The sequence below is a fragment of the Sminthopsis crassicaudata genome, chromosome 3 (assembly GCF_048593235.1).
Source record: "Sminthopsis crassicaudata isolate SCR6 chromosome 3, ASM4859323v1, whole genome shotgun sequence".
In the NCBI taxonomy this organism is placed as follows: domain Eukaryota; kingdom Metazoa; phylum Chordata; class Mammalia; order Dasyuromorphia; family Dasyuridae; genus Sminthopsis; species Sminthopsis crassicaudata.
In genome coordinates, this window is record NC_133619.1 from 594742166 (window position 1) to 594754594 (window position 12429).

General features: G+C 51.0%; 1 protein-coding gene across 8 annotated transcripts; it reads left to right on the top strand.

The window, feature by feature from the left end:
• Positions 1 to 5465: 5465 nt before the first annotated feature.
• On the top strand, positions 5466 to 12352 carry LOC141563790 (coiled-coil domain-containing protein 28B). Of its 8 annotated transcripts, none has more exons than XM_074305355.1 (8): positions 5472 to 5768; positions 8167 to 8387; positions 8545 to 8819; positions 9014 to 9201; positions 9306 to 9328; positions 9668 to 10842; positions 11041 to 11367; positions 11791 to 12352. In XM_074305355.1, exons 2-6 carry the CDS (start codon positions 8224 to 8226, stop codon positions 9720 to 9722), a joined length of 705 nt encoding a protein of 234 aa, XP_074161456.1. In that variant the 5' UTR covers positions 5472 to 5768; positions 8167 to 8223; the 3' UTR covers positions 9723 to 10842; positions 11041 to 11367; positions 11791 to 12352. The 8 variants fall into 8 exon arrangements, with proteins under 8 accessions (XP_074161458.1, XP_074161456.1, XP_074161459.1 ...); XM_074305358.1 differs by having other exon boundaries at positions 5493 to 5768; positions 8653 to 8819; XM_074305356.1 differs by lacking the exon at positions 5472 to 5768 and adding an exon at positions 6032 to 7353.
• Positions 12353 to 12429: the final 77 nt, after the last annotated feature.

The following is a 12429-nucleotide window of genomic DNA, read 5'->3' on the forward strand; positions in this document are numbered from 1 at the left end:
CCTTCCTTCCCAGGTCCTGATGTGTTTAGTGTTGTCTATGGCCCAGTCCTTATCCTGGCCCCACCTCAATGGATTTGCTAATCCAGCACATGGTGAAGAGAGACAAAACCAGTAACATGGCAGGAGCTTGTTACGGTGACGGTACACCAAGGCCCAGAGACTAAGCCATCTGGCTATTATGGAATGCCAGTACAAGGGCCATGCTCTTTCATCTGACTTTGAGCCTTCCCACCAATGCTTTTTGTGGTCTGTGACTAATGGGTTCCTACCTAGCCCCAAGCTTTTCACTGTTCTTTGGGCATGGCCTACACAGCCTTGCTTTTTTTTTTTTTTTTTTTTAGAATTTTTTTTTCCACAGTATATATATGCATGAGTAATTTTTAAAAATATATCATCCCTTGTATTCATTTTTCCAAATTATCCCCCCGCTCCTTCCACTCCCCCTGATGACAGGCAATCCCATACATTTTACATATGTTACAATATAACCCAGATACAATATATGTGTGTAAATGCCATTTTCTTGTTGCACATTAAGTATTAGCTTCCGAAGGTATAAGTAACCTGGGTAGATAGAGAGTAGTGCTAACAATTTACATTCACTTCCCAGTGTTCCTTCTCTGGGTGTAGTTGTTTCTGTCCATCATTGATCAACTGGAAGTGAGTTGGATCTTCTTTATGTTGAAGATTTCCACTTCCATCAGAATACATCCTCATACAGTATTGTTGTTGAAGTGTACAGCGATCTTCTGGTTCTGCTCATTTCACTCAGCATCAGTTGATGTAAGTCTCTCCAAACCTCTCTGTGTTCATCCTGCTGGTCATTTCTTACAGAACAATAATAATCCATAACCTTCATATACCATAATTTACCCAACCATTCTCCAACTGATGGACATCCATTCATCTTCCAGTTTCTAGCTACAACAAAAAGAGCTGCCACAAACATTTTGGCACATACAGGTCCCTTTCCACTCTTTAGTATTCTTTGGGATATAAGCCCAATAGCAGCAATGCTGGGTCAAAGGGTATGCACAGTTTGACAACTTTTTGGGCATAGTTCCAAATTGCTCTCCAGAATGCACAGCCTTGCTTTCTACACAGAAAGGGCCTGAGATAGGCTGCTCTGGGATTGGATGAAGAGGGTGGACAGGCTGTGTCCTCCCCAGAGCTTGAAGTGGGGTGGTGGGCTCTTCCCTGTTGGCCGGGGGAGTGGGGAAACAATGGACTTGCTGTTCAGCCTTGTGACCCAGAGCCTGACGTGTCCTCTCCATGGGCCAGTTTCCTTACCTAGAGAATGAAATTAAGTTTGTGTGAGGATCAGCCATGATGGGAATATTGCTGCAACTGAAGGCGGACTGTTCTGAGGCCCTTTCAGTGACTGCCAGCTGTGACCTTTTATCAATCCAGCTTGTATGTCCACGCAAGGGGATGGGGAAGAGTTTCCTTCATAGCTCCTCTCCTGGAGTAATTACTTTAGGCCAGCATAAAGACCGCCGTCCGTTGCCTATGGAGTTAGCCAGGAGTCCCTCGTGGTGTCCAAAGCTCCATCTTGCAGCAGAGCACAACTTTGGGTTGGTGGAAACTTCACTCTCTGCTTGCAGCTCTTGGGCAACTTCCGCATCCCCTACTTGAGGGTCTGGTTGGGACAGTGGGCAGGGGGGGAGGGGGGAGGGGGAAAGAGGACAGATCAGGCTTCCCACAGAAGATCCTATTTCAGGCCCTCATGGGAAAGGAGAGGCAAGAACTAGCTCCAAGGCCATCCTGGGCCTGGAGTCTCTCTCCAATGCCCTTTATGGATGAGGAAACTGATAGCTGGTAAGATGTTATTTGATAGCTCCAGCCTAGGCTTCTCAGCTCTGCCCCACACTGCCTTAATGTTTATTGGCTAATTGATAAACGGGTTGATCAGTGATTGGGAGGATAAGGGTTAACTGTCAGGGATGGACCATGGACCGATCTCACAGGTTAATGAAGACAAATCCCCCCAGGACCTTAAACTTTTCATTAACTTCTTGTTCTCTAAATCCATGGAAAATGAGTGTTTGTGTTAACAGAAGCTAAGTCCTGGATCCATATGAAGGGCATGTGGCTAGGGGAGGCCCTTTTTGCATGGGATTCCTTGCATTTCCTCAGCCTTGACTTTCCCAAGGAGATAACCCGGCTTTTCTTCATAAAGGTCCATAAAGGTGGGTGGATAAAGGAAAACCTGGATTCAAATCCTGACTGAACCTTGATGAATACCATAGCAAATCACATCTCTCAGTAACTCAGACTAGAAAAGTCAGATGCAAGTTAAGAGTATAATTAACTCAGAAATGTTTAGAAGTGGATATTGGGGAAAGAACTCCCTCCCTTCCCCCAACTATCGGATTCAGATTTCCTACCGCTCATATCCACAACTGTCAGTAAAGTCTCCACCCAGTTGTCTCAACATCCTAGACTCGATGTGTCCAAAATGGAGCTTGTTCTCTTATCCCATCAATCTGCAGCTCCCTCTCCTAACTTCCCCTTCCTCCTAACTTTGTTGAGGGCCACACTATTCTTTCAGTCACCCAGATTCACCGCAAAAGTCATCCTACTGTCTCTCCCCTTTTCCTGTCCCTCCTTTTCTCTTTCTACCTTCTTCCTGTCTGTCCTCAGTGTCTCCCTTTTTCTCTCTCCCTATGTCTCAGTGTCTGTCTTTTCCTGTCCAATCCATTATCCCATACACGGGCAGTTGCCAAGTCTCTGATTCTCCCTCCACAGTGTAGCTGTCTCACACCCAAGCCCATCAATGCACTCAGTTCAGGCCATCCCTACCTTCCTGGATTTACCCAGTCACCCCCTCTTCTTCCTTTGTCCTCTCTCCAATCCAGTGTTTATACAACTACTACACTGAGGTAACTCAAAAGCACTGATCCCCCAATAAATTCCAGCCTCCTTTTCCAGACATTTCCCATCACTATTTCTCACAAACTCTTCTGCCTGAGGAAGGTGGTCTAAGTGTACCTGATCTAAAGCTATATTATATAGCAGCAGTCACCAAAACCATTTGGTACTGGCTAAGAAATAGACCGGTAGATCAGTAGAACAGATTAGATACAAAGGACAAAAAAGGGTACATCTATAGCAATCTAATCTTTGACAAACCCAAAGATACCAACATTAGGGACAAAAATTCATTATTCGGAAAAAACGGTTGGGAAAACTGGAAATTAGTATGGCAGAAATTAGATATGGATCCACACTTAACACCATATACCAAGATAAGATCAAAATGGATCCATGATTTAGGCATAAAGAGGGAGATAATAAATAGATTAGAGGAACAGAGAATAGTCTACCTATCAGACCTGTAGAGGAGGAAGGAATTTATGACTAGAGAAGAACTAGAGATCATTATTGATCACAAAATAGAAGATTTTGATTACATCAAACTAAAAAGTTTCTGTACAAACAATACTAATGCAAACAAGATTAGAAGGGAAGTAACAAATTGGGAAAATTTTTTAAAGTTAAAGGTTCTGACAAAGGTCTCATTTCCAAAATATATAGAGAACTGACCCTAATTTATAAGAAACCAAACCATTCTCCAATTGATAAATGGTCAAAGGATATGAACAGACAATTCTCAGAGGAAGAAATTGAAACTATATCCACTCACATGAAAGAGTGTTCCAAATCACTACTGATCAGGAAATGCAAATTAAGACAACTCTGAGATACCACTACACACCTGTCAGATTGGCTAAGATGACAGGAACAAATAATGATGAATGTTGGAGAGGATGTGGGAAAACTGGGACACTGATGCATTGTTGGTGGAGTTGTGAAAGAATCCAGCCATTCTGGAGAGCAATCTGGAACTATGCCCAAAAAGTTGTCAAACTGTGCATACCCTTTGACCCAGCATTGCTGTTATTGGGATTATATCCCAAAGAAATTCTAAAGAGGGGAAAGGGACCTATATGTGCCAAAATGTTTGTGGCAGCTCTTTTCATAGTGGCTAGAAGCTGGAAGATGAATGGATGTCCATCAGTTGGAGAATGGTTGGGTAAATTGTGGTATATGAAAGTTATGGAATATTATTGCTCTGTAAGAAATGACCAGCAGGAGGAATACAGAGAGGCTTGGAGAGACTTACATCAACTGATGCTGAGTGAAATGAGCAGAACCAGAAGATCACTCTACACTTCAACAACAATACTGTATGAGGATGTATTCTGATGGAAGTGGATATCTTCAACATGGAGAAAATCCAACTCACTTCCAGCTGATCAATGATGGACAGAGGTAGCTACACCCAGAGAAGAAACACTGGGAAGTGAATGTAAATTGTTAGCACTACTGTCTATCTACCCAGGTTACTTATACCTTCGGAAGCTAATACTTAACGTGCAACAAGAAAATGGTATTTACACACATATATTGTATCTGGGTTATATTGTAACATATGTAAAATGTATGGGATTGCCTGTCATGGGGGGAGGGAGTAGAGGGAGGGGGAGGATAATTTGGAAAAGTGAATACAAGGGATAATATTATAAAAAAAATTACTCATGCATATATACTGTGGAAAAAATTCTAAATAAAAACAAACAAACTCTTCTGCCTCCCGCCCCAGGGCCTGCTTATGGGTCAAGTGGTCCCATGCTCAAAAGGCCCTCTCCCTGTCCTCACAGGAGAATTGCTGGAGCCCTGGAAGTCTCAGCTCAGATCTGGCCTCTGAGAGGAGGCTTTCTCCTGTTGGTGAGATGTATTCTCTTCCCCAAATCCTTTGTATATACCTTGTATTTACTCCCGTTATCTCCCCTGAGATCGGGCCCTGAGCTGACTGAATTGAAAGTGTGGGGTGTGGGAGCAGCTAGGTGGCACAGTGGATAGAGCACCAGCCCTGAATTCAGGAGGACCCGAGTTCAAATGTGAGCTCAGACACTTAACACTTCTTAGCTGTGTGACCCTGGGCAAGTCACTTAACCCCAGCCTCAGGGGGAAAAAGAAAAAAGTGTGGGGTGCTTGGGACCATTCTGAGAACCAGACTGGTGAGGAGCCATCAAAGCCAAGAGATCTGGGCACCGGACTTGTTCTCCACAAGACCTGAATTCGACTCAGCCTCAGCCACTCACTGCCTGATCCTGGGCAAGTTACTTAACCTTTTCCTACCTTATTTCCTCCTTTCTGAAAAAGGAAAGGAACACTTTCCAGGTTGTTTTGAATTTGAGTTGGGATGCTTGAAAACTTAAAAACGCTATAAAAATGCGCGGCAACTCCGGCTCAGTTGTCGGCATCCGTGGGCAGCCGAGTGCAGCGAACACTCCTAACCCGTTATTTTCCCCAAAGCGGAACCGACCGGCCTTGTGGTTTCTGGGAAACCGCTGAGAGCGCCGACAATTGGGGCTCGGGCCTCCTCCCTGCCCGCCGGGCACGCTGCCACCCTTGAAGCAGGGCCAGAGCCAGACCTGGCAAGGGAGGAGCAAGTTAGAAAGCCAAGGCCGGCCAAGCAGACCAAGCCTGGGAGCCCAAAGAAGAGGCGTCCCCTTTAAATGCAAATCACTCTCCGCGCTCTCTCTCTCTCTCTCTCTCTCTCTCTCTCTCTCTCTCTCTCTCTCTCTCTCTCTCTCTCTCTCTCTCTCTCTCTCTCACATACATACATACACACACACACACACACACACACACACACACACACACACACATATTCGTCGCCGGGAGTGGGAGGCGGGGGAGCCAGGCTGGATGCGGCAGCGGCCCAGGCGGGCCCGCAGCTTCTGCTGGGATCTGTCCAGGTCAGTCTTTGTCGCGGGGCCACTTACGGGATTGAGGGGGATGGAGCACGGGGTCCCAACGTGCCCTTGGAGAGAGCCGGCCGCGGGCGCAGCGATCCGCTCGGGGATGCCGAGCCCCCGCCCTCAGCCCGCCTCGCGCCCCCTGCCCAAGTGGGGCAGGATGTCCCCGGGCCGCGGGGGGGGGGGGGGGGGGGAGGGGGGAGGGGTTGGGGGAGGCCAGGGGCTGCCCACCACCCAGGCAGACGCTAACAGACACTCCCGGGGGCTTGCACACAGACACCAGTGCTTGTCTCCGTGGATGGAGGCCAAACAGGAAAGCAGCTCAGGGAGAGGCGGGGCCGCTGCCCTCCGAGCCGCTATCTCCCAGCACCTAGCCCGGGGGCAGCCCCACAGTAGGTGCCTAATAAATGCATCTTTTATGAGATCACTTTTCTAGAGAGATTCTGCAGCTGAAAAAAAAAAAAAAAAAAAAAACTTCGTCCACCACCTCATTGAATGAGGATTTGACAGATGAGGAAACTGAAGCTGGGAAAACGGTTTGCCCAGAATCACTCTGGATCCCAGACCTCCTGAGGGCTGTGGCCTTGTTCTTTCCATCAAAGTGGAACACACGGAATCCCCAAGCCCAGGCCAAGCTTAGCATACAGAAAAGCACACACACCAGTCTCAACAGACACCAGCCCAGGCCAAAGGGGCAGGACCCTGCGGAGGGGAGCAAAGGACATATCCAAGATCCGAACCATCCCTGAATGCTCCAGCAGGTCCTCCACCAACAAGGGAGATCGCCTTTAGAGGCCAGAGGGAGAGGCCTAGAACCAGAACCTTATTCTCTGAGGGGGAGCAGGCAGCCTTGGCACAAAAACCGTCTCAATCTCCCCTTGATTCCCACCAAAGTAGGGACTGCTGTCCCTCCTCCTATTTGGACCCGCTCCCCCACCCTGCTGGGAGTGTGTGGAGAAGTCAGTACAACCCGAAACAGGCCCTGGGGAAGTTCCTCATCCAGAGCTTCACCTTGTCCTCCCTCTGAGAGCTTCGAGGCTTGTAAGGGAGGGCTGGGGTTTCATTAGTTAGCAAACTAAGATAAGCAAAAAGTGGGCTAGAAGAAAAGCTGGTGGGAACATCTCTAATCATCCCCCACAACATGTCTGCTCAGACCCTCTCCCTGGTCCCAGCTGCCAGAGGCCAATTACTGCCTCAGATGGACAAAGACTAAGCCAGAGCTGACTAGCAACCTGGTCCTGGGGCAGAATGGGAGGAAAATTCTCATGTCTACAACAGTTTAAAGTCTGTGTGGTTATTTAACATATTGATATAGCCATGATGAAATGAAGCTGCAGGTCAAACTCCAGCTTCCTGGCACCAGGCCGGGGGCATCCTCTATTGTACTGCCTGTGTCTGACAAGGACGAAGGATGATGAGAAATCTGAGGAGGGGGCATTGCTCTCAGCCGGGAAGAGAAGCCTTAGGAAATGCTTTTAGAAGGACACTTGTAGCTGAGCTTTAAAAAGGGGCCTGTCTTCAACAGAGTGAAGATGGTCAATGAGGAACAGGGAGGAAAAGGGAACTTTGATTACACTCCCACTGTGTAAGTATTGTGCCAAGGACTTTTCCAATATCATCCATACCTGGTACAGACAATATAGATGAAGCCACTGGAAATGGGAGAGGACAAGGCGGTGACCTAAAGGACAGTAGACCAGACTGTTTATGTGGAAAGTATATGAAGCCAGGTTATGGAACCCTTGAATATAGGGGTCAGAAATTTTATGCTTTGACCTATTATGGAAATGTTTTGCATAATATTATGCATATTATGCACATGCATAATAAATATTGGGTTTTTTGTATTCTCAATGGAGAGGGGGGAAGGAAGAGAATCTGGAACTCAAGTTTTAAAAAACATGCTAAAATTTTGAAAAAAAAAAGTATGCTTTAGTGAGTAGGAAAGTCCCTCTCATTCTCTGCTCCTCAGTTTCTCCATGAATACAGTACAGTAAGGGTTGGAGTAGGCCCATCTAATTAAGATTGACTTTGGAGAGAAGAGGTGGGGATGAGAGGACAGCTTAAAGAGATGCTCAGGATTCCCAGCCCCTTGGACAAATGGAATCTTAGGCCTTCTAGACCAGGTGGACTTGTCAGAGAATCAGTAGCTGGGGGCCTTGGAAAACATCTACATCTGTACTTGAATGGGAGTCTCCAAATCATCTCTATCCAATGGGAATCTAGCCATCAAGGAGACCTCTAGGGATGGGGGACTTGCCCTAGACTACTTTTGGACAGCTGGGGTGCTCTGGAAGTTTCTTTTATCCAGTGAAAATCTGCCTTTTGTTCCCCATTCCCACTTTGGGGCCAAGCCAGTGTCTCACTCCTTTGTGCCCACTGGTCTTTCTCTTCCCAGGCTCCCTCCCCAAGGGCACCTTGATCCCTTTAGAACCAAGCGTGGCTACCCCCAGACATGGATGACAAGAAGAAGAAGAGAAGCCCTAAGCCCTGTCTGTCGCAGCCTGCACCCTCCGCCGGTGCTCTGCGCAGGGTCCCAGTCCCCACCAGCCGAAGTGCCTCCTTCTCCTTGGGCCTCCCCCACCTACCATCCCCAAAGCAGAGGACTAAGTTTAAGCGGTAAGTCGGTCTGCTCCGGTGTGGACGTCCAGGAGGGCCCCCCCCTTTCCTATGACACTAAGGGAAGCCTCAGGGACAAATGTCCCCAGAATACAGACTGGAAGACTGAGGCCTAGAAAGGGCCAGTGACCTGGAGTCTGGTGGTGCTGCCTCCTAGGACTCAGGAGGGGGAAGGAGCTAGCCCTCCCACCCCCAGACATCTTGGAGCCGGAGGGCTGAGGGAAAAGCCTCCTGTGCCTGACCAGTGGCTCCTCCGACTGCCCAGGGTGACCAAGGAGAAGTGCCGCCCTGTGCTCGCTGGGGGAGGGGGTGCCCCAGCAGGCACCCCCTTGCAGCACTCCTTCCTGACAGAGGTGACTGGAGTTTATGAGATGGAGGGCGGCCTCCTCAACCTACTCAATGACTTCCATTCTGGCCGGCTCCAGGCCTTTGGTAGGTTTGTAAAGGGTGGGGAAGGAGGGATGTCAGGGATCTCATTGGGTGTGAGGAAGCAGGCTCAGAATGTGCCCGGGGCCCCCCGACAGATTCTTTGTATCTGCGTGCAGATACTCCCCCTCCCCTAGTGGGCCGGGGGTGGTGGGGAGCTTGCCTGGCCATGATTGGCACCAGGCTCCTGGGCTGGGCAGGGAAGGAATGCTCCTTTGAGCAGCTGGAGCACGTCCGGGAGATGCAGGAGAAGCTTGCCCGACTGCACTTCAGCCTGGATGTGTGTGGAGAGGAGGAGGACGACGACGACGAGGCGGAGGCCGAAACGCTGCCTCAAGAGCAGAAGAAAACTGTGGCTGATCGGAACTTAGATCAGTTGCTCAGCAATGTGAGCCGGGGATGGGGCCACGGGGAGGCTGGGTAGGGGACCCCCAGGGGGCTTGTCTGCACCCCAGGGCTCGGCCCCCCTTTGACTCCTCTCTCCCTTTTCAGCTGGAGGACCTCAGCAACTCTATGTATCCTTCCTGAAGGGGAGGGCCATTAAGATTCCCTGAGGTTGGCACTGCAAGGGGCTCAGAGTGCCCAAGGTTCCAACTCAGCTCCCCTGCCCCCCCTGTCCACTGAGTTGGACCCTTTCCTTCCCCCAAACAGATGGCAAATAGGGTGGATCAAGTGGCGGCTGGGCTTCAGCAGTCCTAAGGATTGCCAAAAACTCTGAACTGTGAGGGACATATAGTGGCCCTCAGCCTCCCCCTCCCCCTCCCCGCCCTCAGAAACCTCATGCGGATCCTTGGCTCTCAGAGGAAGAGTCCGAGGGCCCCCGCAGACCCCTTTCCTTAACTGCCTGCGTCCAGACAGAAGCTGCACCTGGCAGAGAATGCAGAGCCCGAGGAAGCACCCACAGCCTAAGGGGAGGCTTCCGCGGGCCCTATCAAACTTGCTCTCTGCCTCAGTTTCCCCAGGATGGCTGAGGGGAGCAGCTGGCCTCTCTCAGCTCCAAGGATATGAGGAAGGAGCTCCGCCCCCTTCCAGACCTTGACTCTGTGACCCGGCTGTGGCCCTTGAAGCTGTGACTCCAGGCCTTCAGACCCCAAATATCCAGAGCTATGACCCTGACTTGGGACTTGAAGCCCCCTGATCTCACAGGACCCAAGCTCTGAACGGGCTGTGCCCTCAGGCCCTCCGATCTCATAAGACCCTGACCTCTGACCCCAGCTGTGATATCTCCAGGGTTGCTTCCTCCCCTCCCCCCAATTCCGGCTGGGCCTCTAGCAGCTGAATTAAACTTGATGGACCGAAGCCCACTGGGTGTCCGTGTCTTCATTGGCTCCTCCCATTCGCGCGTAGCTCGTCGGCCAATCTTCCTGCTGAGATCCCACGCTCCCCTTTAGGTGAGGAACACCCGCTGTAGCCCCTCCAGAGAGCTGGGGTTGACTTCGAGGTGAGGGCGGGGCGTTCTCGTTTACTTGGAGCCGGCAGTGACGCCTTTTCATAAAGACTGACGGGCGGGCACGTTTTCCAGTAGCACCGCAGTTCGGGCGTTTCCGTCTCCATGGAAACGCGGGCGTGACCATGACGATAATTGGAGGCGCCGGGAAAGGACGGGACTGTTGAGCCAGTAGCTGGGTCATGGAGCTCCATGAGTTGGTTCGACGCGTGACGAAATTGCAGGTGGGGACAGGGGCACCATCCTTCCTGGATAGACCCTGGCCCCTCGGGACTCCCTGATCTCCCCGTGCCCTCCTGCAGGCGGGGGCTCTCCCACTTCCTGTTCCCTCCTCCGGACGGGCCTCGAGATTCCCCCGCTCTCCCTCCCTGCCCCTGACGGCCCGGGATTCTGCTTCGGTCCCGAGTGATCATGTCCACGTGTCCCCAGGCTTGCGTGAGAGGCCGTCAGACCCGGAGGCGGCTGCAGAGCTTGAGAGCCGAGTATGAGGAGGTGGTGCGGCAGGTGGAGGGCGACTTGGGCGGGCAGCTGCGCTGGGTGGGACGCTGGCTGCCGAGGCCCGTCTTCTCCCCGGAGGCACCGGTAAGTGGGTAGGTCCTCCTGAGCACTGAGCCTGACGTGTGGGTGAGTCCGGCCCAGCTCCGGAACCCACCTAGAGCCCTCTTCCTGGGGGAGGGCGGTTGTTGTGGCTTTCACTTCCCCCTTGCCCTGTGTTGTCTCTTGCGCCCTCCAGCGCCCTGACGTCCTCCCGACATATACCCTCCTCTCTTCCCTGCTCAGCTGCCTCCTTCTCCCTCCGTCCCTCCCTCCCTCCCTCCTCTCTGCAGGAGGCAGACAGGAGGAGTGGGCTGAACAGACCCTCTGGCTCTGCCCTGATTGCCCCATAGAGAAGACCCTGTGGCCCCAGGACAGAAGGAGGCAGCAGCCCTGTTCAGGAGCCCCCCAGCAGACTCCAGAGTGAAGAACCAGAGACAGATGGAGGCCGAAAGGAACCTTCTCCCGTGAAGGGGCCTGAGCAGCAAGATGGTTTCAGGGTGGGCCAGGAAGGTATTCCCCAGCACAGCCTCATGATGGAGGCTGGTGAGCCGATGCTGACAAGGATCCCAGGTAGCTCCTCTTCCCTCCTTTCTCCCCATGGCCCACCAATGATTTCTCTTCCTAATGGACCCAGGACCCCTAATTCCAGGCAGGGCATTTTTAGAGGGGAGCAGCCTTTGTGGCCAGTTGGTGGCATTCTCTGACACATCTCGCAATGTCTCCACATGCACAGAGGCCCTGGAGCTCACATCGGCCTCCCAACCTGCCCAGCTCCAGAAACTTCGGAGACACCTGGCCATGGAAATGCTCTGGCTGCAGCAGGCCATTGTCAGTCGGAAGAAGGTGACTGCCTCCTGTCAGCTTTCTCCCTCCTGGCTATTCTCAGCCTGCCTGAGCTTCCAGCCTCCCGTGCTTTCTCAGTTTTTACATAAGGGTAAAGCCTCAGAGATCCTGCAGGCCTTCAGCATTCCCATCCCCTCTTATCTCCCACAGTATCTGCTTCTCAGACAAACATTGGATCTCCCAGAAGATTAGTTGGAGAGGGCTGTACCTCAAGCACTGGGACCACCATATTACCATCTTCCGAGTGGCCGAGCTGTCAACGAGACTGGGAAGCCGATACTGCTAGGAAGGGCCTCCCCATGGCTCACTACTGAAGACTCGGGTTCCAACCCGTCCCAGTGCACCAGAATGAAGTCAGGGCACAACTTCAGCTTTATCCTCAAAGCCAATCGCAGCTCCATATGCCAGGACCTCTTTGTCTCCTTCCTTGGCTCCAAGGACTAGACTGGTATCAGATTTCTAAGCCTCAATACAACCTTGTGTTTGGAATAGATGGGCCTTGAGCTGGGCCTAGGATCATCAACTCTACAACTGGAAAAAGGTGTGAGACCATAATCCTGCCTCCCAGCATCAAGTCTGGGATTAGATGGACCCTGATTCAGAGGGTATCCTTTGGGCAGAGAGAGAACAGGAACTTGGTGAGAACTGAAGGAGAGAGTAAGAGAATCAAGCCACTGGGTTAGAGGAAGAATTAAAAACCTTCCATTCTGGAGCTTTAGTAGTCCCATCTCTTTGACCTGGTATTTGTGTGCCATGAAAGGTATATTTTAGATCTAGCACTCCCTTCTG